The 27,263-nt window shown below is 36.8% G+C and overlaps 1 protein-coding gene across 4 annotated transcripts in view; it reads right to left on the bottom strand.

Moving 5' to 3' along the window:
* Nucleotides 1–26,180, bottom strand: part of CNKSR2 (connector enhancer of kinase suppressor of Ras 2) — a 162,936-nt gene extending 136,756 nt beyond the window's left edge. For all 4 annotated transcript variants that reach the window (XM_063305167.1, XM_063305168.1, XM_063305169.1 and 1 more), the window contains exon 1: nucleotides 25,729–26,180. In XM_063305167.1, coding sequence (XP_063161237.1) covers nucleotides 25,729–25,792 — 64 coding nt within the window. In that variant the 5' untranslated portion in view covers nucleotides 25,793–26,180. The remainder of the gene's footprint in view (nucleotides 1–25,728) is intronic.
* Nucleotides 26,181–27,263: the final 1,083 nt, after the last annotated feature.

Here is a 27,263-nt window from a genome sequence, read left to right as displayed (position 1 = left end):
ACTGTGTTAAGCTCTGTTCCATTTCAGTGGTTCTAGCAGGCTGCTGAATTGGCTTCAGAGAGGATCTCATCAATTCCATCCAACCATGATTTTCTGTCTTTCCCTTCCTCTCAATCCATTCATTCCTGCTCATCAAATTGTTTTGAAATTTGATCTTCCTTCATTTTCTTTATATGACCAAACCATACATTTACATAATCCAGTCCCACTAAATACGCTTAATTTTAGATCACATACCCAACACTCACATATATATAAAGAAGCGGGTGGAAATACAGTCATTTTCACTTTTTGCAGAAGACCTATTGCTATCCTAGTAATAGAAAATAGTGTTTTTCCATCCTTTCTTAAACATTCTGCTAGGGCATACAAAATAATCTACTGTAGTTGTACTAAACTTTCATCATTTATATATAACCACCCTTTAAACTATAAAATTGTTTTATTTGATACAGCCAAATCCAAATATTAAATTCGCTGTCTTTGCAAGGAGTGAAAAATTGTGGTTGAGCTCTTAGTGACTGTTTTGTATACTTTAATATGAATATAATATTAATTAAGATAATATTTAATTAATTAATATAAATATTATACTTTAATATAAATATATTTATACGTTTGTGATGTGTTGCTTTCTGCTTGCCCTCAGGAAAAATGGATTTTTAACATCACTAGTTTATTTATATATATATATATATATATATATATATATATATATATATATATATACATACATACACATACATACATACATACATACATACTGTGTGTATGTATAGAGAGAGAGAGAGTATATATACATAAAAATTCTGAATGTATATATACTATTATGGCAATAATTAAGATTCTTCAGTGTTTTCACAACTAAGTCCAGAGCCTTCCACAAGAGATGGTCAATTGCATCAAAATGGCACATGAGATCTTGCAGTTGATGTCCCACTTCTTTTTAAGATCTGCTGCATGCATCAGAGACATATAAAAAGGGGCAGGGCTTCAACTGTCTGGTCATGCCCACAAATTTGATGTTGTTGAGCCCCCTGAAGATGCTCCTGACTAAGTCATCAATATGTCTCATTTATCCAACAACCTAAGAGACAGCTTTATAAATGAACTTCCAACAGATGGACAACACCGAAATCAGATTGACTACATCCTTTGCAGCCAAAGGTGGCAGATATCTATACAGTCAATAAAAACAAGGCCTGGAGCTGACTGTAGTTCAGATCATGAACTTCTTATTGCACAATTTAGGATCAGACTAAAGAGCTTAGGGAAGACCCACAGATCAGCTAGATATGAGCTCACTAATATTCCTAAGGAATATGCAGTGGAGGTGAAGAATCGATTTAAGGGACTGGACTTAGTAGATAGGGTCCCGGAAGAACTATGGACAGAAGTTCACTACATTGTTCAGGAGGTGGCAACAAAATACATCCGAAAGAAAGAGAAAACCAAGAAGGCAAAATGGCTGTCTGCTGAGACACTAGAAGTAGCCCAAGAAAGAAGGAAAGCAAAAGGCAACAGTGATAGGGGGAGATATGCCCAATTAAATGCAAAATTCCAGAGGTTAGCCAGAAGAGATAAGGAATTATTTTTAAACAAGCAATGTGCGGAAGTGGAAGAAGACAATAGAATAGGAAGGACAAGAGACCTCTTCCAGAAAATTAGAAACATAGGAGGTAAATTCCAAGCAAAAATGGGTATGATCAAAAACAGAGATGGCAAGGACCTAACAGAAGAAAAAGAGATCAGGAAAAGGTGGCAAGAATATACGGAAGATCTGTATAGGAAGGATAACAATATCGGGGATAGCTTTGGCGGTGTGGTCAGGGAGCTAGAGCCAGACATCCTGAAGAGTGAGGTTGAATAGGCCTTAAGAAGCATTGCTAATAACAAGGCAGCAGGAGATGATGGCATCCCAGCTGAACTGTTCAAAATCTTGCAAGATGATGCTGTCAAGGTAATGCATGCTATATGCCAGCAAATTTGGAAAACACAAGAACGGCCATCAGATTGGAAAAAATCAACTTATATCCCCATACCAAAAAAGGGAAACACTAAAGAATTGTCAAACTATCAAACAGTGGCACTCATTTCACATGCCAGTAAGGTAATGCTCAAGATCCTGCAAGGTAGACTTCAGCAGTTCATGGAGCGAGAATTGCCAGATCTACAAGCTGGGTTTAGAAAAGGCAGAGGAACTCGGGACCAAATTGCCAATATCCGCTGGATAATGGAAAAAGCCAGAGAGTTTCAGAAAAACATCTATTTCTGTTTTATTGACTATTCTAAAGCCTTTGACTGTGGACCATAACAAATTGTGGCAAGTTCTTAGTGGTATGGGGATACCAAGTCATCTTGTATGCCTCCTGAAGAATCTGTATAATGACCAAGTAGCAACAGTAAGAACAGACCACGGAACAACGGACTGGTTTAAGATTGGGAAAGGAGTATGGCAGGGTTGTATACTCTCACCCTACCTATTCAACTTGTATGCAGAACACATCATGCGACATGCTGGGCTTGAGGAATCCAAGGCTAGAGTTAAAATCACTGGAAAAAACATTAACAATCTCAGATATGCAGATGATACCACTTTGATGGCTGAAAGCAAAGAAGAACTGAGGAGCCTTATGATGAAAGTGAAAGAAGAAAGTGCAAAAGCTGGCTTGCAGCTAAACCTCAAAAAAACCAAGATTATGGCAACCAGCCTGATTGATAACTAGCAAATAGAGGGAGAAAATGTAGAAGCAGTGAAAGACTTTGTATTTCTAGGTGCGAAGATTACAGATGCTGACTGTAGTCAGGAAATCAGAAGACGTTTAATCCTTGGGAGAAGAGCAATGACAAATCTCGATAAAATAGTTAAGAGCAGAGACATCACACTGACAACAAAGGTCCGCATCGTTAAAGCAATGGTTTTCCCCGTAGTAACATATGGCTGCAAGAGCTGGACATAAGGAAGGCTGAGAGAAGGAAGATAGATGCTTTGGAACTGTGGTGTTGGGGGAACATTCTGAGAGTGACTTGGACTGCAAGAAGATCAAACCAGTCCATCCTCCAGGAAATAAAGCCTGACTGCTCACTTGAGGGAATGATATTAAAGGCAAAACTGAAATAGTCTGGCCACATCATGAGAAGACAGGATACCCTGGAGAAGATGCTGATGCTAGGGAGAGTGGAAGGCAAAAGGAAGAGGGGCCGACCAAGGGCAAGATGGATGAATGACATTCTAGAGATGACGGACTCGTCCCTGGGGGAGCTGGGGGTGTTGACGACCGACAGGAAGCTCTGGTGTGGGCTGGTCCATGAAGTCACGAAGAGTCGGAAGCAACTGAATGAATAAACAACGTCTCATTTAGCAGAGAGCACTGGCCCTCATTTAGTCTCAACATTCCCAATGTAACAGCAAAGGCAAGGAGTGTTTACAGATCTAGTTATAACTTTCTGTTAACATGGGCAAGAAAATATCATTACCTGTTGTGCTATTCAATAAACCTAAATTATCTTCTGCATTTTAATGTAAATATTATAATCTCAACTAATATATTTGAGTTTATAACTAGTCTAGTACCATACAAAATACAATCACTCCCCTCAATTTGTTCACATGAGAATTCTAATTTCAACTCTTATATTGGCTTTTTTTTCCTTCTAAGATCAGCTATAACTGATCATGGATCTCCAAGATCAGTATTCTTTCTTTTTCAGTTCTTCAGATATGATGTTCTGTCCTAAAGAGAAAGACATACATTTCATATACTGCTCACAATAATCTCTAGAAGATCCCAGTATACATCATGTTGAACTTTATGTAATTTTGCTCAAATTTTGAGATCCCTTTCTGAATACTCTGGTTTGAATGCCTGTTTTTACACATTCATACATCATTATCTTTTCAGTAAAGATTTGGACAGTTGGCTTTACCTGGGGCCAATAAAAGAAAATTCAAATGCTTCACTTCAATGTTATTAACAGATTGATTATTAAGTTCAGAAATACAGCTCGAATGGTTGACAGAATTACCTTAAAAATTAATCTCCGAATTGAATATTCATGCACTTTACTTATTAGCATAACTATCAGCCTATCTGGACTAAAGAAGAGGCACATCTTTTGGCAGGGAAAAAAATCTGAATCTGATTTGATTTCATATTTATTTCATTCATTAATGTCATTCATTATGTCTGTGTGTGTGTGTGTGTTTGTGTGTGTGTGTAATGTAAAATATAGATATTATATATACAAAAAAATGGCCAATATGAGTCTCACCTTTTTCAATTTTTTCACTCCGTGACATCAACATACAATTAAGTAGCAATTTTTAAAGGGATACTGGGGTGGCCCAATTTATGAATATAGTGTTCTTTTTGAAGCAATAAAATGATATTACAAATGAGACCTGCAACAAAATGCTGCAGTCTTTCATTTCACAATGTATTTATTTATTTAATATTTTCTAAATCAAAGTTTAAAGAAATTTTCAGAAAAGATTAAAAATTAATAATAAAATGCCACAAATTTAGATCAGAAGTTCTAACAAAAGTAAAGAAAGCAATACATAGGAACAGTAATTCTAAAACTACTAAACTCATACGAATAAATTTCAAAAACACTATTGTTTCTCCTTCTCTCATGTTTTGCATTGACAGACCAAAGAAAATAATCAACATATAGTCTATCCTCATTTAGCAACCACAATTTGTTCCAGCAAAATGGTCACTGAACAAAATGGTCAGTATACAAGCTACCAGAGAGAGAGAGAGAGAAGCCGCAAAGATTACTGGTAGCTGCCATCTCATTTAGATAAAGTTCTCTCGTGCAACACTGATGTTACTCTCACTCCAGGGTACATTGTTGCCAGGCACAGAAATTTGGCTGTTAAGTGCACAAATTGGTCATAAAACTATTTTTTTACTACCATTTACTACCATGTATTACCATCATACTTGCAAACCATCACTAACTGAAGTCACTAAATGAGGACTGACTGTATTCAATCTTCACTGGTGTTTTCTTTTGGGTGATCACCCCTACACATATTTTCTTTTTAAATATTGTATTAATATTTAATGTATTTACCAAATACAATATTGTATTATGGAAATCTCAGAATCCATCACTGCATTTCATCAGAACAATAATTTATGTCAAATATCTTGCTTTCAAAATATACCTGTCAGGGCCAGCCCAAGAACAATGTCAAGTCTGTGTATTCCAAACTCCTGTTCTTTATTGCTTTCACCAGACAGACAGAATCTTGCCAGACTAAAGCTACTCTAACTGACCTAAGGGAAAATAACCTGGGAGACTCTAGGGCGGAGCTACCTTGAACCTCTTAACTTTCCCAGCAACAGCCTCCGGACTGTGAATCCTCTTATCTGCCTGGAATGCACTTCATACTTCCTGGGAATCAGTGGCAGCACTGAAATCCACATCACCTCCTCCTTCAGGAACACATTCCATCACATTACCATGTATTAAAAAATAAGTATCAAAATAAATATCCTGTCAAGCATATTCTGATAAATAATTTGGATGACCTAGTACTATTTACATCTTCAATTCCATGAAGTTACTATTTATATTTAAGTATACATATGATATGTGATATACAATAAATGCTGAAACCAATTACATATGACAAAAATAAAACATAATCAAGATTATTTACAAAAGCACACTTGACAAATTTATAAATGAACTATTTTTTATCAATGAACTGTTTTTATCTCCTTACTAAAAAGATATTTTTGTATTGCAATTTTTTTTCAGAATGGTAGTTCCTTAAAGCCTACTGGAATATTGCACTGTCTAAAATAAATTCCAGTACTTGCAAACCAATCCAGCAGCATTCCATATATGTAACTCTAGTATGGCAGGAAAATGTGCACATAAACGTAACAGTTAAGACAGCAGACACATAAGTCTTATTGTAAAACTGGAATACTGCCAATCAGCTGTTCCAACAAGGAATATGATGCAGAACGAAGTCCCCTCCAGTTCTCTTTTCCTTAAACACATGATAGGTGGTATTCCAGCTTGAAAAACAGACTATGTGAAATGAACACTTCTATATGTTCTTAGTCTTTCTCAATGAATGCAATATTCAATGCTTTGTATTGCTGACAACATGGATTCAGGAACTATAAAGAATGTTGTTGTTCATCTTCAACTGGAGTAGCAAAGCTATAGGAAACTCTTGACTTTTCTTGTATCTGAATCCATTGTCACATATTTCCTAAATTAGAGATTTAGTAAATCTAAATTAAAATATATAAAATTAAACTTCTGCAATAAATTTATAAACGATTTTAATTTAATTATTTGTAGAAAACAAATACCTTATTTCTTAATAATAATTTTTTCCAATCAATTCCTTAGTAACAGAAGTAATCAAGTCCAATCCCTGAGAATCTGTTTAATATTTTTATTACTGATTGTATTGATAAAATAATGAAATAGTTGCTATTGCAGATATTATAAAATATTGGCAAAGTAGAATGAAGTGTGGAAGGAATAAGCTGTACTTAAAACACTTAGGAACACTTACTAAAACTGACTCCAAAACATTAGTGGACAGAATTTTAGTTGCTTTCTTCTGTGCAACCCGTTGTAGCATAGTACTTCAGCTTAATTTCAGCATCATTATTGTTGTGATATATTGAAATCTAGACCATATAAGCTAAGAGGTAGAATTAGCTTCATAAGACTTTATGAAGTTCTTTCCATGAATACCATATGTAGTCTTTCCCATCACAGAAATATTAACCATTAAGAATTGCCTCAAATAATCCAATGAAGACCAATAGTGCAAACATACTAATTCCTTCAGGTGCTAGGGCTAGGATGTTAGTTAAGCCTATTATGCGTTGTGATAAACTGTGAAATTTTATTTATTTTTATAATTTTTACTAAAGATGTTCACATAAATAAAAGATAAACATGAAATAATATAAAATGAAGTTAAGGAAAAGAAAAAAGATAAGAAAACTGAAAAGTAGTGCAGGTAAAAGAAAAAGATATAGAAGTGACTTCTGATCTTTACAACTGTTACAAACAAACTTATTATCTCTCCTCTCTCTTTAAAGTTACGTAATTTCCTTCTTCCCATATTCAACCCTTTTTAATCAGCAAATCCATAAATGGCCAGTTCATTTTTTTCTATTTTCAGCAAATAGTCCATAAGAGGTTTCCAGTCTCTAATGAAACTACTCGTCTTATTCCTGATCAAACGGGTCAATTTTGCCATTTCTGCAAATTCCATCATGCTCACAATCCATTCCTCCTTTGTGGGTATTTCAGTATTTTTCATCTTTTTGCATATAATAGTCTCGCTGCAGTTACCATGTACAAAAGCAGTCTTCCATAAGTCTTTTCTAATTGGCTATCCATAAGTCCCAGTAAAAAAAGTTCTCGTTTCATAACCTGAGGAAATTTATGAGGTGCCTCAGTTTCATTCTATTGTTGCTTTATTTTATACTGTGTTATTTTATGTTTTATATATTGTCACTCACCCAGAGTAACTAGATTGAGATGGTCAGTCAACATAGTACAGCCATCATAAAAGCATAAGCAGTTCGGAAAGTAAGTCTTGCTACAATGACAAGCACAGAAACTCCAGTCACATTTTTTAAAAATTTTCTTTAAAAGGTGAAGGGCTTTGTGTTTCAATAATATGAACGTGTAGAATAAAGCACTTATTACTGTCTATTAAGGGACACGGTGGCGCTGCGGGTTAAACCGCTGAGCTGTCGATCGGAAGGTCGGCGGTTCGAAACCGCGCGGCGGGGTGAGTTCCCGTTGCTCGTCCCAGCTCCTGCACACCAAGCAGTTCGAAAACATGCAAATGTGAGTAGATTAATTGGTACCGCTTCGGCGGGAAGGTAACGGCGTTCCGTGAGTCATGCTGGCCACATGACCCGGAAGTGTCCTATGGACAACGCCGGCTCCAAGGCTTTGAAACGGAGATGAGCACCGCCCCCTAGAGTCGGACACGACTGGACTTTACGTCAAGGGAAACCTTTACCTTTACCTTTACCTACTGTCTATTAAAATTACCTGATGATTCTCTGTGCCAACTACTGGTCAGGAAAAACAAATGCTTATTGTTAGTTGCCTAAAAGCTACAGATGTTCCAAATGACTAATCATGCTCAGTTCCACAGCATTCATGCATTCTTCCAGAAGTAGTCAAAATAGCTTCAGAATTCTCCTCTGAAGACTTGGGCCACAAAAACTGGTCTTCTGGAAGTGCCTAGAGGTTTCTGATACTAAAGGCCTGTTTCCTCAACAGGGGGAAATCCACAGAGCGTTTGCCCCTGCTTCGTGATTGCCAAACTAGAGATTCTTTTGTCTTGTATTCCTGGGAACCTGGCCCAGTTACTGTGGAAGAAATGCCTATTTGCAAACCACAATGCTTCCCACTAGACATTGGGGGATCCAGTGTCTATGGGCAGCACCATGGTTTGCGAATAGCTATTTCTTCAACTCTTTTTCCTTCCTGCATCCATAGTAGTATTCCTCATCATTGTACTATTTGTTGTTGTTGTTATTATTTATACCCTGCTTGTCTATTACTTCCCTCAGCTGCTATCCCCTTACATTCAATTTTCATTCATAACAACAGTTCAGTTAACTGACAGCACAATCTTGGAACTAAGCCGTTAAGTGTCTTTTTATCCAGCCATTTTACTGGGCTTTGGGCCCACTAAGAGAACAAATATTTGAGAAGTCTTAATTTTCTGGGACAAGTTCTATTTGACTGAAAACTTCAGGTTTTTGAACCGATGAATTTGTATTGAATGATCACTGAAAAACTCTTCAACTCTACATTCCTCTCCCAGCACAGCTCTCCCTCTCATATAATACACATTTTGTTTCAATTAATATTGTCTCTACAGAATTTAAATAATAACTATATAATAATTATACAGAGTGCTATTTAAATGCTAACTATAAATGCTAAACACTATATGTTTATTGTATGTCTGGCTTTAAGGGTAGCTAAGCTGCAATCACTCATGTGATTTACAATTAGTAACTTTAGGTTGAACACATGATAATCCAAGCCCCTTTTCCAGGACATTTTTTTTTTATCCTGCCTTTATTATTTTTATAAATAACTCAAGTGTCATGAGTAAGGATGGCGAGCAGGGGGCTCCCATCCAGACTGTCAAGCGCATGCGTAGCACTGAGGAATTGGTCAGCCATTCAAAGAGACACAGATCGGGACCGCCTTAACCTTTGGGGTTTATATGTCTGGGTTTTCCCACGCTTCTTCAGTTTGTTAGGATTCCTGTTAAGTACTAGCAATAAAATATTAGAGACCAGTTCCTTGTCTCAGCGTGTTTCCTGGCTGTTAGGACATCAAGGCAGCGAACATTCCTAATACTCCTTCCTCCTATTTTCCCCACAACAACACTGTGAGGTGAGTTGGGCTGAGAGAGTGTGACTGGCCCAAGGTCACCCAGCCAGCTTTCATGCCTAAGGTGGGACTAGAACTCACAGTCTTCTGATTTCTAGACTGTTGCCTCAACCACTAGACCAAACTGGCTCTACAAATACATTGGTTTTAACACAAATTTATTAGGTCCTACTTTTTAGTCATAGGAGTATAAAAATGTGGAATAGGAAAAAATTGACCATTATTGTGGCAAAATCTCTTGAATGAAAACAATTACTGAACATGTGAAATGCTGCACTTCTGTATTCTATGAACTGCAGACTGTTCTTAATAAAAAATTAACTGCAATTCTATCAGCCTCTACACTTTTTGCAGATAGAGGATACACTGGAAGAGAATAATAGAGTATTTTGTGTACACCAGGACTTCAAAAATATTCTTAGAACATTCTTATACCACTGAAAGGGCATTCAATTCTAAGACCTTAAAAAATCTGTTTCAGAAGATCCCTATCATATGCCAAGTATTGGGTTTTTAATGGGGTACACTTGTATATTACTACATAAATGCTAGAATGTCAGCATAAGGTGAAAGATTTAGCGATATAGATTATATAAAATTATGGAGGAATATGAAAAAATAGGAGATTGTTGATTTCACTATCAGATCTTAGTCTTGCCTACAACAATGAATGAAATATTATGACTTCAAAAAAGATAGCACAACTAAACTGATTTCATCATTTAGTTACTTATTTTAATTTAGTTAACCTACTAAAGAATATTGTAATTGTTTACAATTCAAAATTAATATATAAAACAAATAAGTTATATACAAAAACAGAAAAAAAATGAAAAATATATAGCCCAAATTATTTTGCAGAAAGAACAGATGTATTTACCCATACCTACAGTAATTTATCAGCTGTATTAGTCTAGTTATTTCTTACTTCAAAACTATAAAGAACAATTCAAATATTATTTTCTTTCAATTATAACTGATAATATATTAAAATATTTTCTTAATATGAAATGAGCATTATGTTTGATACAGACTTTGTGCATGCATGTGCCTTCAAATCAATGTTGACTCCTGGCATCTGCCTGAACTACAGTAGTCCCTTCATTGTATTTGTTAAGATTTTCAGAAGTGGTTTGCCACTGCCTTCTTCCTAGGGCTGAGAGTGACTGGCCCAAAGTCACCCAGCTGGCTTTGTGCCTAAGGCAGGACTAGAACTCACCCTCTCGGTTTCTAAACTGGCACCTTGGCAACTACACCAAACTGGCTCTCTTTGATATGGATTTACCCTACAAAAATATATCTAAATAATTCACAATGAAATGTGTATTTTTAATAATAATTTCAAAGAAATTAGTAAGAAATATCCATTTTTCCCCCAAGAACACTAGTACTTGACACATAATTCACAACATTATAGAAAGGACCGTCCATTCAAAGCCCTGCATTAATATCATTTCCACCTGTAATCAACATTTATCTTCATAATCATAATATCTGAAGTGTCCTTCATGTATATACATCATGTTAACTTCATTTCTTTTATCTCCAGAATACATTTTCAATTCAATTTCTGGATTTTCAATAAATCCAGAATACATTTTCAACAGTTATGGAACCTTTCTGGAGCAATATACCAACAATCAAATAATCTGCATAACATAAGCATCAGCTGAAGAACTATTTCAGTAACAAGTAGTTCCCTGGGAGACTATTAATACTTCCTAGGCTCAACCAAAGAATGTGACAAGAATGGATACAAAAGAACGTCTTAAAGCAGCCTTGTGACAAATAACGCAGAGTGGATGAAACTAGAAATATCAGGATTTCTTTTCAGAGTACCCATGCTATAAGCAAACATGGCACAATCATCTTCCAAATGCAGAAAATTTTCCACTGGGCTGTAACCAATTTACCTTACGTATTCATGAAAAGAAACATCTTTATTCAATATATAAATGAAATTATGGCTGGTTTTACCAAGATGTGGTTACTATTCAATCTTTTGATCACTTCCAAGCCTTCATGATCCTATAGACATTATTTTACTGTAATTGCTTCTTGCACTCTTATAAGCTTATGCTTGTATTATCAATATATAATATCTTTTAGTCTTTAGTCTTATTTTAGATTATTTTCAATTGCCTTTTATTCTAAGATTTTTTTCTAAGATTGATTTTTTTCTAAGATCAAGATCTTCATGACTTTTGCCTTCACGTTATCCATCCAAAATGCCTAAGCTTTATCTTTATTATTAGTACCTCCAGTGACCAGTCTGATTTTATCCATCAGTCATAAATCATCACCTACAAATCACAATGGCTGGGTTCATACAACATATTTAGCCAAAATCAAATAAGAGAGATGGCTTATAGTAATGTGGTTTATTTGGGTTCTATTTAGTGTGATTGGCGACCCTAACTATTGTGGCATGTAAATTATGGTTTATTGTTCAGATGTTGAATGAACATCTAAAACCCATTATACAACAACTATGATTTAAAAAAACTATGGGTTGGATTACTATGTAAATCCAGTCAGGATTTCTTGCATATAGTAATATTAGTTGATCTTTGTGATTACTTAACTTCCACTATGATCAACTGAGACTCAGATTATTCGAGAAAATATATCAGCAATAGATTCAGGATAGAGAAAAGAAACAGCTTGTCACAAAATCCATAATTAACTCATGGAATTAACAGCCACAACATGAAATCATAATCATTGACACTAATTCATATAACATAAATCTATCACTGGTTCTTGTGATAGTATGGAAGTATGGTTCTACTAGTCAGGAGGCTAATATGACTTACTTAATATCCTGTTGTAATGGTATGTGAAAAAAGTCTTGGGAGACTGGGCGAAGAGACGCTGCCAAGAGAACATCAGATAAGAGGCTCTGAAGAGATCCTTCCTAGTTTCTCAGACTGTAAAGTAGACTGGGGGCGGGGGGGGGGAGAATTGTACTTTCATACCTGCAACATTCTGTCAATGTAGCTTTACAACAGAGCTACCTACATGTTTGACCACTGCTAACAATACCAAAGGATACTGTTCTATAGACTAGCATGTTAAAGTGAAGAACTAATCTTTAAAACATGAGTATATTTTTAATATATTTGAGTATTTTCTTTTCAGCCATATGTAATACCATTTCAGTATTACACTAGTCATTTTGATCACTATCTCGTATTCCTATGAGAAATTCTATATACTGTATATGCTACAAATAATTTCATTTTATATTTTAAAAATATATTTAATACTTTAAATTTTTATTTTATGTATTTAATTTTCAAACAAATATTATCAAGGTTACCAATCTGTTTTGTTCTTGTTTTGCTCTGGTATATTGCCAACATTAAGTCAATGCAACTGTAAATGAGAAGAAAGATGGCACAATATGGCAACTTGACCATTTATATTAGTGTGGGTTACATATCACATGGCAGTATATCAGGTTTCAGTGGATGGAATTAGCTAGAGGACCAAACTAATAGAAGACATTCATCTTAGTCATTCGAGAGGTCAGGTTACAAAAGCCCGTGTTTCTAAAGACATTCTATTATATCTTGTTTGCAAAGCCTAGAGAAATTGTCACTAATTGTTCTACAGAAGTAACATCAGGATATTTTACTGCACTTGCTTGCTTTACACAGGATGTCAATCGCAGAAAATACATAACTTGACCTATCTGGATCCATTTCAGTCTGGCTTCAGACCAGGGTACAGTACAGAGAAAGCACTGGTCTTGCTTTCTTGCTGGCTGATGACCTTGGTGGAGCCAGGATGGGAGTTGTGCATTCTAGGTATTTCAGCAGCTTTCAACACTGTTGACTACAGTATCTTTCTGGACCAGGTTAGGCGTGGGAGGCACTGTGCTCCTGTGGTTCATCTCCTTCCTCAGCAATCTGATTCAGTCAGTGTTGATGGGAGGGGGAGCATGATTGCAACCATGGTCCCTCACATGTGGAGTCCTTCAGAGCTTGCTGCTCTCCCCTATCCTGTTCAATATCTACATGAAACCACTGGGTGAGGTCATCTACCAATTCGGGGTGCAGTATCATCAGTATGTTGGTGATACCTAGCTCTACATCTCAACCTCAAGTGGCACAGGTGAAGTTGTCCAAGTATTGACCCAGTGTCTGGAGCCTGTTCAAATCTGGATGGGGCAGAACAGACTTCAGCTCAATCCTAACAAGACAGAGTGGCTGTTTGGATCTCCAGAGTCAGGGATATTACCATCCTTAGTTTTGGATGGGGCTACACTGTTGTGGCCCCCATGCTCTGGAACAGCTGCCCCTCAAAGATAAGGATGACACCCTCTCTCCTAGGATTCTGGAAAGCTTTGGAAACTTAGCTTTGGTCTTATTTGTTTAAGTCCCCTGTTTTGTCTTGTGGATTTTGTTGTTGATTATTTTGGTCTGTTTGATTTAACGTTTTAGCTGTTTTTATGTTTTTAGTTTTGTACATTGCCTAGAGCCCACTGGAACTGAGCAGCCAATAAATTTAAATAAATAATAATAATTCCATATAACTATTGCAGGCTATCAATGCTTAATTTTTTCTCTTCGGACTGTTTTAATATACTTTTTAGTTAAACAGTGATGATACAAGTGGTCTTATACAGACATTTCAGATAGAATATGATTATCAACTGTGATATTTGATCAAACAGCCTTTAACAGTCAAAATAAAAATAGTCCAAATAATGGATGTACGTGTTTTGCTTTGGAATAATTTCTAAAATATGCTTTTGACCTCACGACTGCAAGCCCAATACCTCTTCCCTATTCATTAAAGCAACACAACTTTTTTCAAGCTTCTACACAACATGAAAAAAAAATTGCAGCTGTAAAGTGTGCACTCATTAATGTTAATGCAATTCTTGAAGTAGTAACATCTTTTTTTTTAGTGTGAGTTTGTGTGTGTGTGTGTTTATGTATGCATGTATGTATAGTGGTTTGCCATTGCCTGCTGAGAGAGAACAACTGGCCCAAGGTCACCCAGCTGGCTTTGTGCTTAAGATGGGACTAGAACTCCCCCAGTTTCTAGCCTGGTGCCTTCCCCACCACACAAAACTGGTTCTCAAATCCTCCTTACTGAAATATAACAGACACTGTCATTTTAGTGCCCAGTTAAAAAGTACAGGCATACCTTGTTTTTATTGTGCTTTGCTTTGTTGTGCTTCGCAGATATTGCATTTTGTTTTACATATTGAAGGTTTGTGGCAACCCTGTGTCGAACAAGTCTATTAGCAGCATTTTTCCAACAGATTAGCATTTTTAGCAATAAAGTATTTTTAATTAAGGTATGTACATTTTTTTAGACATAATGCTATTGCACACTTAATAGGCTACAGTACAGTGTCAGCGTAACTTTTATATGCGCTGGGACGCCAAGAAATTCATGTGACTTGCTTTATTGCATTATTCGCTTTATTGCAGTGGTCTGGAACTGAACCTACAATATCTCTGAGGTACTTCTTTGTTCTGGCACTTATAATTGTTATATAGATGTATTTAGCTGTGTTTTTTTATTTTGTATGTTTTTTATTTCCTTTTTACTCTGATGTTTTATGAGGCTTCATGGTATTGTATTCTGGTGCATGGGAGTTTATTCTCCAATATCCTAGAATAATAGATTTTAAAATATTTTAATACATTATTTTAGTTTAAAATACTTTGCTAAATAAATAAGAAAATATGCTGAAATCTTGTTGATCCCATTGTGAAAACATGACACAGTATCATATTAATTCCAAACAATATTTTTAAAAATATTAACATTTACCTAAACAAAAAATGTAAGCACTGATTTAATAAAGTAAAAATTCTCCAATCCAAAAATGAAGACCTCATCAAATTGTCAATCTTATGATTTGTTTATTGAACTTAAATCTTTCTGCATTCAGTATGACTTTATTCCAAATGTGCATATAATTAACTCGCATTATCTTTAATATGTTTTTTAATTTCTCTCCAAATAAGAAATATACACTATTTCTTTTGCTATGGCAACCCAGCTAGATATAAATAAACATAGGCTGTGTTATATTCAAACATGTTATTTTCACTAAAAAATGGCACTTGTGATTTAATAACTACACAGAAACAAATTAATTAGTGTGCAGCATTAATATATTAAGAACATTTATTTATTTATATTTTGAATTCTGTCACTGCCCATCTCACTCATAGAGCGTCTCAGTGTAGTTTGCAATAAAACTAAGATAAATACAGGTTAAAATACAATAAAAACAATATATATAAATATATATAAATATAAACAACATATAAATATATACAGGAAAAAATGTAGGCCTCAAAAAAAAGAAAAAACCCAATATCCCATTTTTTTAATGTTCATAAAATTGGAAGGGGACATTTAAGCCATCAAGTCCAACATACTGCTCAGGATAGAAAACCTAATTCAGGCATCCCTGTCTAGCTTTTCCTTAATACATCCAGTTCCATGTTCTTCGAAGCTGATTCTACTGAATATCAGAACTTCTCTTATCTGCCAGAAATATTTTTATAATATTCAGTTGGAATCTCCCTTCTTGAAATTTAAATCCATTATTCCATATCCTGCACTGTGGAATAGTGAAGAATAGATCTTTATATTCCTCTATGTAACATTTTTTGAAATATTTAAAAATGCTATCACATACCCTTCCTTCTTTACACTGAAAGCTAAACAATTTAAATTCCTTCATTTTCTCTTCACAGGATCATTTCTAATATCACAATAATTACTGGCTTTTTCTGACCTTGTTCCAGTTTGTCTTAATTCTTCTTTAAAAAATGTTCAGACTTTTTTATTGATTATTTATAGGCTGCCCACTTCACATGAACTCCACAGAACTTCTACTCATCGTTCTCAATATAAACAAGAAACAATCCAAATTAAGCTAAATAACTAAGCAGTCCATAAACCATCAGCAACCAGAGTCTTGGAGGAACGTGAATAATTGATCCAACACATACTATACCATGCATTTGATACTTAATACTAAAAACCAAGACCTTGTCTCTGTTCAATTTCATTCTTTTGATGAACCCAGAACAGGCAAATCATTCTGGGATTTGTTATGTCCATACTGCAGCCGACCCTAAATGGATTGAAAGAACTTATGGAATGCAATGTTTTGTTCCAAGTTTAAAACAAGCCTTAAATATGTTTCTATGCTTTAAAAAAATTCTATCAGTCTGAAACTTCGATCCTGATCCTTCAATTTGCTCTTCAGTTCCCTCATAGGGAACACACAGCTTTTATGAAGACTGAACCAAAACAGGACTTGAATAACTCTGCACTTTCATTATTACCTATTAGCATTTTGCCTTCTTCACTGAGAAGCTGGTATGCTGAGTTTTCTTCATTTCCATTTGTTTTAACAATACCAAAAAGGCCCTTTTTTAATTCTTAGTATCCTACAATAACCTCATTTATTTTGCTTTCATGCTACAAGCTCTAAAGCTCCAGGCTACCTCTCTGTACTTTGCCTTTGTAACCCTCTTTTAATTTCATTTATGTATCCTTTTTCCCCCCCCCAAATGTTTGTCTAAGCCCTTTATATAGCTACATTGGCTTTTTTTGCCAATTTTTTCCATTTTTCTATTCATTGTAATGGTTTGAAATGAGAGCTCCTACTTTTCCCATTTGCTTCTCCTGTCATCAGATCCCACATTTTACTGAATTGTTCAAAATCTGCTTTTTCAAAATCAAAGCCACGTGGTATTATGCTCAGTATTAGTTTACTGTACCTGAAAATTAAGAATTCTGGATTATGGGGCCACTTTTCCCCATTTCTCTAGTTCTATTTCCTCAATTAAATTTTCCTATTGATTAGTATCAAGACAAAGACAGCTGATTGTACTGTACCTTCCTGCACCCTCTGAAGGAGGAGGTTTTCATCAAGACAAGTCAGAAAATTTCCTAGAAAGATCACACTTGGCAGAGTTTGCCTTTCAACAAATGTTGGGATAATTATGGTTCAGCACCAGTACAACTTTTTATAGAAAATCCTGCCATTTGCTTTTATAAGGCATCATATTCATCACCCTTTACTTTTACCCAGCTACTCTCTACTGCAATGCCAAGTTCATGCTTTCTGATTTCTAAGCAGGAGTGAATATTTCTCAGATTCAGTGCAACTATTCTACCTTTTCTATTCCTTATAATCTTTCCAAACAAATTGTATCTTTCAGTTATTATACTGTATACATGAGAAGCATTCCACAAGATCTATTTTATACTTGTAAAGTCTTATGTGTTAAGAACTCAAGTTCTTAGCCTTCTGTGTTAAGAACTCAAGTTCATACTGTTTATTTCCCATAAGCTGAGCATTATTGTATAGACAATGTTCTTTTCTTTCAGCAGCTGAAGAAGACCCATTTCAGCAGCACTTGCATTTTCTGCAGACCCTTTCTGAGATTTTTCTTTCAAAGCTTTTGTTTCAAAACTTTTCACAAGATTCATTTAAATCTATTTGAATCAACCTTAACAAGTTTTGGCCAAATGCATTTTTATATAGCCTTGAGCATCTTGTGTCAGCAATCCATTATCTAAATAACTCATAGTATGGTACTAGAAACCAAATCTCTCCTATTGACCCTTTTCCATAAATGGTCACTGGCTTGTAATATTCTTGTTTCTCTTTCCAGTCCTCTTCCATCAAGAATGAAAGAGAATACCACCTGGGCTGCCTTGTGACACTTTTGAAACCTACAGATTTTATCATATAATAGTGCAACAACTACATATTTTCTATAATTTCTGTTATTTGTGAATGATTTGTGTCTTCTAATTGTTATATTCCATTCATGTCATCCCACCAGGTTTTTATAATGCCTATTAAATCATATCAGCATTTAGTAAATGCATTCCTTTACTAAAAGTTTGTGTATAAATATAATCACTTTTAAAAGGATGAAATGGATTACATTATGCATTCAAAGGAGTCAATAGGGAGAAATTCCAGAATTTAATTGTAAGAAAAAAGAACTTTATTTCAAAATATAGTTGTCTTTCAACTAAATACTAACAGAATCAAACTGGACATTTCTTGAATCCCAACAGAAATGATTCAACCAGAATTAAAACAGATAAGATGACAGAAAGATGCATAACTAGAAAAAACCACTGGTTCCCTCCACTGCCTGGAAACAAAGTAAGTTTGAAAACACTATCAAAATAAAAATCTAGTAAATCTCTTAAAAACTCAGAGAATGAGGTAGAATTTTTTTTTTAAACCTTATTTTCCTGGGAAGAAAACTTTTAGGAAACTAGAAAACAGATTTCAACAGAGCATTACTTAAGAACCTGCATAAACAAACTGCAATTTAGAATTGGTTCTCCACTTCCATTTTCCATCTGTTTAGTGAAAAGCTACATATGGTTGTAAATTCACTCTCCTCTCAGTGGTATTTTAGCAATTTGAGCTCCACCAAAGTCTTCAATTTTGCAAATCCAGACATATTAGCAAACCACAATTAGTATAAAGGAAACCACAGGTAGTACAAAAGGTGGTTCGCAAATCAATTTTTATATTAGACAAAATTCATTTCAGCTTTAGAGATCATGTCTTAGCATTATTTCATTTCCTGATATATTTCAGAAGTATTTGTAACATAAGAAAACAATTTGCAGTTTTACCAAAATACTTAATATAATCCTCAAACCTGTCTTATTTTTTTATCACAAAACAAAACTTCAGCTAATAATCTAGATTTTAACTGCTTCATGTGAAATATTAATGTGACAGTTATAGCATATATATTTTTCATGAATTCAATATTGAAGAACAAAAGAGCAGGATATTAAGATATATATTTAACTAGTTTCATTCCACTGATGGAATACTGCTCAATACAATTTAGATTTTCATAATTAGACTGTCCAGGATACAAATTTGGGTGATTATACTTCCTTTCTGCAGCCTTCATGTCACATTAATTGGATAGAGAAAGATTTATCTTCTTTCTGGTACAAAAGTGGATCATAGTGGCTAGTGAAAACCAGGTTGGACATAGCGGGCTAGTCTGTTTGTTCAATGAAAATGCTGGATGTTAAACTCATACACACACAAAGAAATACAGTTATATACTTCCCTGTATGCAATTTTTAATCAAAGTTAGTGGGAGCTTGCAATACAAAGCAAACAAACTTTTCTGAAGGTTTCAGGGAGCAGGAACTAATCCAGGACTGTAAAATATGTCAAGGGTTTACTAGTACACCTCTAGCTGATTTGCAGTAGAACAACAAGGATTCTCAGTTGTTCAATAACAACAACTGAAATGTTTTCCTACTTCTTTTAGATTAGGGTATTAGATCTCTGAGATTAGATATACATCTGTACTAATATTTGCCAATCCTTAAAGTACAAGAGGCATTGGATACATTAGATAGGTAAACCTATCCTCAAAACCATTAATTTGTACTTAGGCCTGTTCCAGGGTTTTCTTGATATGAAAGATTATCGAGAATCATTTGAATCGATGTTCAAATCAGTTTGTGGAATGATGGATTTGATTATTCTTGGTCTACACCATGAACTAGACAGGGTTCAGTGTGATTGATTCTATAGGGCCTCTCCATTAATTCCAGTACTATTAACCAAAGTATTCTTTGTGCCACTCAGATGGAACTTAATCTGGAGGCCTAATTTTACAATTGCTCTGGTCCTTTTTGGAAAGGTGATCAAAAGTGATTTAAGATCTTGTCTCAGAATTTTGTTTTCTCATGCTGTGTAATGTATACATGAAACCACTGTCATTTGGTCCAATCAATATGGTGATGTTACCATTTCATATCACTTTTTCCAAGTCCTTTGATCCTAAACGTATAGAAATTGTTCAGTGTCAGCTAGTGCCAGATATTAATAATGGAGTGTGTGAGTTAGGTTTAAACTACAGGTAGTCCTCAACTTACGACCACAAATGGGACTGGAACCTCTGTTGCTAAGCAAGGTGGTTGTCAAGTGAGTCATGACAGCTTTTATGAACTTTTTGTGGTGGATGTTAAGTGAATCACTGTGGCTGTTAAGTGAATAATGTGGTTGTTAAGTGAATCTGGCTACCCCCATTGACTTTGCTTGTTGGAAGCTGCTGGGAAGGTTGCAAATGGCGATCACGTGACCCCGGGATGCTGCAACCGTCATAAATACATGCTGGTTGACAAGTGCCTGAATTTTGATCTCGCAACTGCAGAGACACTGTAATGGCTGTAAGTGTGAGGACTGGTCATAAGTCAGTTTTTTCAGTGCCATCATAACTTTGAATGGTTGCTAAACAAATGGTCATAAGTCAAGGACTACCTGTAGATTCAAAAAGCCAAACATGTTTATTTAGAAATCATATCTGGGATTGCAAGTCAACTGATGCTTGTCAGGTTGCACATCAAGTCTCGGATATTTCAATGCTTGTATCACCCCTGAACTGAAGATCAGAGTTCTATTTCTGTTTCTGCAAACAGACGTTTTAAAAAAAAAATTAAATAGGTTTTTGGTATGCAAATTTGCTTGCTTGAGAGGCTTTTTACAGATTAATTTTTATTTACCTAAATATTTACAATCCACATCCATAAGAAAATCTCAAAACCATCTTTTAAAAAATTCTGTTGGCCATCTTTAGTACTATTTATCTGTACAGAGGCAGAATGTGATTTAATTAAAGATCAGAATGTGGTTCTGATCAATAGAGTCAGAACTCTATCTAAAAACAAAACAAAAAGATCCATTTGAATAAAGTAAAAGAAAGGGCATCCAGAATGAGTTTTGCTTTGGAATTATTGAGAAATCTAAGAATTAATCTTTTTGTACTTGGATTCCTAATTGTTTCCAAGGCTCTTGAAAGCTCTGAACCATTGTCAGAATAAGCCTTAGAGGATCAGACATGCCAGCAGAATGTGCCACAATACAATACTGTGTGCTTTTGAGTTTATGTAATATATTTTTAAATACTAAGCTGTCTTAAAAATGTTCTTTCTACAGAGTCCTTATAAGAACCCAAACTGTTACATTTTATGTTAAGCAAGCTTTTGATGTTCTAATACCAAATTTATTTATTTATGTAAAAAGTTTATAAGATTACCCATCTGAACCTAGTGAATGCTATAAAACTGTACAGTCAAGAAATTACGAAGCTATATAGCATGTGACTTTATAACTGTTTATATCAATGATATTTCCAGACCTATCTTTTGAAGCCAACAATAAAATTTCTAATGAATAGGTCTGCAGGATGGAAACACTCTCATTCACTCTGTCTTCTAACTGAAATAGCAGGCATAGCCTATTCAGCCACATAATTTACTAAGACAAAAGCTAGTATAGTTCTGCACAATAAGATTTATTGTCAGGGAAATACTCTCAACTGAAATACAGAAAAGAGATATTAGTTACAATGCCACTCATCTGGAATAAATCCCATTCAGTGGCCTTTACTTTTGAGTAGAAATAATCATATTACATAGGATTATGGGAGGGGGGTGTTGCTACCTAGGAAGAAAACATTGTTTTTACTGTCAAATGATGTAAAACTTACAGCAGAGACTTAAAATATTAGAAGAGTTGCATTCGATAAGAAAATACATAGGAAACATGGCATTAATTTCATTTACTCTTTCTCTACAGATTCATACAAGCGAAATTAGCTTAACTAAGTATTTAATTAAACCCTGTAATCATTTCCTTCGTACATCTAATAATCAATGACATTATTTGCAGGAATAATGCTTATTTATCTGAATAAGAAGCTTTAGCTATACTTTTTATTTACATAAACAAAATCTAGCAAAGACAATAAAATTAACTACATACAATATTTCCAAGCAACTTATTACCATTGAAAGGTCATTTGTGGAAGTGAATTCAATACTGAAACTATTGCTTTTCTTTTCTGTTCATGTCTGTCAACAATGTAAATTATGCAAGCGGAAATCCAGATAATTCCTTTTATTTTGAAAGTGCTGTTTACAAACACATATTATGAGATATGAAGCAAATCTTCAGCTACATCAGCTTCCTAGAAACATACAGACTTTGAGAGATGTCCTTCTCTCTGTAGCACAACTTAAAGATTGCTACTTGAAGATGACATGGAAGCAAGTTGCTTTTATCCATCAGAGGCCAAAACTGATCTATCTTAGGCACCTTTCAAATACTAAGTGGCCTTCCCCAACAATTAACTTTTCCCTAACATTTATTTTGTTTTTATTCCAGATCTTATTCTGAAATGCTTTTGCATTTTGTAAAGCATCACAGTACCTCGCAACTAAGGAACTTGGCAGGTATAATTTAATACTTAGTAACCCATACCATAACCAAACATTGGTTCCCAATGCTTCCCGTTACTACAAAACAGAAGTGCCTTGTTATGAAACTCACATGGGAAAAAAACTGGTCTTGACTAACCACACACCGGCATACCCATGCATGCACATGTGCAGAGGCTCAAAGCAGTATAATAATTCTTAAATCTTAAAGTCTGTAGAAAACATTTGAAAAATGAACGCATTTTTTAAAATGAAAAATTGAAACATTTTAAAAACTAAAATGAAAAAATGAAAGTTAAACCATTGTTATATTTAACCAGATACATTTTTAGAAAATTATGAATGGCATAATTTTGGCACTTCTTTTTTATAAAACATCCACTTCAGAAATATAAATTAAGTTGCCTTGGTTGCATCGTGCACTGGATAAGTGTGTGTGTGTGTCTGTGTCTGTGTGTAATCTTTTTCAAAACAAAATTTTAAAAATGTAGTTTTTCCTACATAGAGTAACATAAACATAATTTAATGATTATTCTCACAAAGAGGTTATGATTTAATTTTCTATTCCAACAAAGCAACTAACTGCTATATAAATTATAATATTATGCAAGATAAAAAAATCTTACCAGAAAAAGAAATCTTAATAAAAATTAAGCATTTTGATCTCAGTATGCTAAACATATTTTCACAGAGCCACACTTCCTCAGGAATAAATTCGGAATCATTTTCATAGAAAATATGTTTCAAATCAGGTTACTTTCTAAAACAAACATTCATCATTAAAAGCTGCTAGCTGAAACAAACTTAACTACTTCGAAAGGAGTTAAATCCTACTAATGTTCTGAAATCACTGCTCACAAAAGCAAGCATCGAAAGAGGAGAAAAAGGCAAATGTATAATTCTCCATAGCTAACGTAGTCATTTCCCCATTCCCTATACGTGTGTGTGTGTGTGTGTGTGTGTGTGTGTGCACGTCTGTGTGTATGTGCATGCACACACCTTTCAATCAGGCTATGTCCAAGGAGTTTTCCTGGCAAAATTTTTGGAAGTGGATTGCCTTTGCCTGCTTCCCAGGGCTGACAGAAAGTGACTGTTCCAGTCATCCAGCTGTCTTCATGCCTAAGGTGGGACTAGAACTCAATGGTTTCCAAGTTTCTAGCCTGGTGCCTTTAACCACTACATCAAACTGGCTCTCATATATTAATATAGATTAACAATTTTGCTACTACGTTTACAAATCCATCATGTACATATTAGCTGTGTAGTGGGGCTTATACATTAAATAGGAACAAATATACTTTTCAGGGTTTTTTTTACTGAAGTAGTAACTAAATGCTAGAAAGGGATGGAATCACACTTTCCTAATTTCATAAGGAATGTCAAAAAAGCAAAAAAAAAAGGGGGCTGATTATTTATGCAGTTACTATCCTCATTAATAAGGCTTGCAGTGGCCTGGGATCAATGCTTCAGTTATTAAAAAGTCATGCTGACTGTAATTGGCTGATTGGTTTCTGGTAGATGTAATAAAACATAAACAGAAAAAAATGGAATTAATGTGGCAAATTTTAGAAATTCAAGATAAAGAAAATTGCTTGATACAGAGGTTAAAAGAAAGAGCATGACACTAGAAAAAAGATGGAGGAATGTCAGTTGGGATAAAAGAGTTAAAAGAGAAAGACAGGACAGTTGCTGAGAGTGAGTGCAGTAGCTACTCAGAATGAATGACAGCCTGGCACCTTCTCAAACTATAGGTGCATCAGCAGTATGACTGGCTTCAAAGGAGAACAAGTAGCATATTCAAGAGTAACAATGTAAGTCATTCCATGTAGGGCCGTAATGGAAACCATACAGATCGTCACTTATTGCAGAATATTCCATCAATTCATGGGAACAAACCTAGAGAAACTAACACCGCACAGCAATCCTTTATGTTGACACTGTGCACCTGCCTCCAACGATTGTGATGCCACTAGGCTTCCAGCCCAATACTGTCACCGTCCACAACGTTCCAGAACATATTTTTCAGGTTCTCACAACCATGAAGGTTGTGGTTTCAGCTTCTTGCTAGGTCATGCCGACTCTAGATTCCCTGTTCCCCAAAGAGGGTGACATGATGACATGCTGCTATTCCAGCCCCTCTCCTCAAGGGGCACTGCTTGGCACCTGCTCTCTATTATCTCCCTTGTAGTCCTCCTCCTCCACCCCACCCAAGGGTTGTTTTAGCGTTCTGCAATTTGGTTCAGCCTACCGGCCTTACGGATTGGCCGTTCTCCCTTGGCTTACATTGCCCCATCTATTGCAAGACCCGTTACAAATATTCCCACGCTTACTTCTTCTCTGTCTTTCGAACGAAGCGCTCCACTCTCTTTCAACCCCGCTGTTTCCGAACGCTGTTTTACAGAATTCGACCATGCCTTCATGAAAAGTTTAAAAAATCCAGCCAATTTCACTGAAAATCACTGTCTAACAAGGCGCGGCAACGACAGAGATTTGGGGGAGCGGGGAGCGGGGGGCGGGGGGGCACCTATATGGTGCTCCTGAATAAAATAAGAGACAGAAGAAAAGGTGAGAAGCGGAACCCTAAGCCTTGGATGAAATAAAAACTCGATGTCCACACACCCTGCCCTCTGAACAGGGCGACCTGAATGCGCGAGAGCAGCTCGGAAGGGCTCCCGTCCTCTTCCCGTGACGACAGTGAAGGAGCACCTGCCAATCTGTCGGTGGCGCCCAAAGGAACGGAGGGTCCTAACTAAGCAAAGCAAAATGCAACGCGCTTCACCCAAAGCCGAGTGCTTGCCTCCAGCCTATAGTCTAACGCTGAGAAAGCCCGCGAGGAGTTGCTCTAGACGCTTCTTGTCCAGCGTTCAACCCTCTCACGACCGAATGATATGAAACGCGTAACAGGCGTGGGGAGGAAAACTAATAATTAGAAGAGAAAGAATAGTAACGGGGAACGAGAGCCACCAGCCGCTCTCTCAGCAACAGGCGAAACAGCCGCCCCCACCGTCTAGGCTCTCTCTTTACCTTTCATCCAGTCCACCACTTGATTCGGCGTCCATTTACTGACAGGTTCCATAATGAGCGCCATGGGGGAAAACTTTACGAGAAGTGCTCCTTCTCAGTGATCGCGTAAAGGACAAGGGGAGCTAGGCAAAGTCCGGGTGGCCTCGAAGGGGCGGTGGGCGTTGAATTCAGCTCTGGCGTTTACAAGGCGAAGCAGCGTTTGTGAGAGGCTTCTCGAAACAGCAGCCTTCTTCTCCAGGCTCCTCTTCTGCGCCTGCCTCCGTGGGCGCGCGGCGCGTGTGTATGAGCGTGTGCCTGTGGAGCTTTCCGTTCCTGTCGGCGTTTCAGTGGGAGCCGGAGAAAGCGGCTGCTGCACGCTCCGACGCCTCCAGCCTGCCGCGCCCCCCACTCGCGACCTGCAGCTCCAGGATGCTCGAAATGTGTCCCGGCGCTGCTCCGACCTCGGCTGTGGGCGCCGATGGCTCGCGAGGTTTAGCCACCTCGCGGCGCAGCCCGCTCGCGCCCGGCTCACTTCGCGCCCCCTGCTCCCTGCGCTGAGCGCCCCCCGGGCTGTTCCCCCGCCAGCTTTCCGTCCGGAGCTCCACGCTTGTCGCACGTTCTCCGGCGCCCTCCCCCTCTACAGCCCCCACCTTTCCCCCACTGGCGGAAATGACGAGGATTGGAGCCGAAAATATCTGAAGCCAAGCAGCCCCCTGTGCTCCTTGGGGAGGGGGTCGCATGTGTGATTTGCAAGCAGCCTTTCAAAGGAAGAGAGGCGTCGCTAGCAAAGCGCCCTTCTCCCGTCGCCGCGGAGAGAAAGAAAGAATTCCCCCCTCCTTTCCCGTCATGGGGGTGGGGAGGGGAACGATATCCGAAAGAGCGAAAGCTTCTGAGCAAAAGCAGTTAAGAAGCGGCGGCGGTAGGTACAGCACCTGCTTCGTTACGTTTGACGGAGCGAGGCGCCTACTTATCCCCGGCTTTTCCTGACTTTACTGCTCTTCTGGGGAGAAAGGAGGAGGGGGTCGGCGTGCTTTTGCATTGCCAAAGAGAAGGAACTGGGCCGGCGGGCTGGGAACTGCGGTCCTTTTAAACTTGTCTCTGAGAATACAGCGTGTGCGTGCGTGCGTATTCTGTGTCAGTTTAGATGGTCGAGCGGAGGTGGTCTGGACAAACGGAACTTGAAAGAGTCAATTGTTTTTCCATGCTCAGCACGGCTGAGACTTAAGCGGTGTTTTTCAGTGGCTCTGATGCGAGGAGCCATGTCTTTCGCCATTGGAAGTGGGAACTCCCTTTCAGGAGGCTAGTGTCTTTCGGGGCAGACCCTACCTCTAAAACTCAACAGTAAATGTTCCAACTGATGCTATATAGAGTCACCAAATTCTTAAAAGTCTGCAGATTTCATTACATGCTAAATTCCTGATTGTAAGTGCACGAGCACAGATATTAATATCGGAGAAGGTGACTTCCAAAAGTGGTGACACAGGATTAGAGGTGGAGGGAGGAGACGTGGCATGAAAGAGGTGGAACAAGGATGAGATGTCGAAGAAAGCAGTCTT

This window comes from Candoia aspera, chromosome 5 (genome assembly GCF_035149785.1).
Source record: "Candoia aspera isolate rCanAsp1 chromosome 5, rCanAsp1.hap2, whole genome shotgun sequence".
Lineage (NCBI taxonomy): Eukaryota > Metazoa > Chordata > Lepidosauria > Squamata > Boidae > Candoia > Candoia aspera.
The sequence above is the reverse complement of the archived record's forward strand: the minus strand, read 5'-3'. Positions and strand labels throughout refer to the sequence as shown.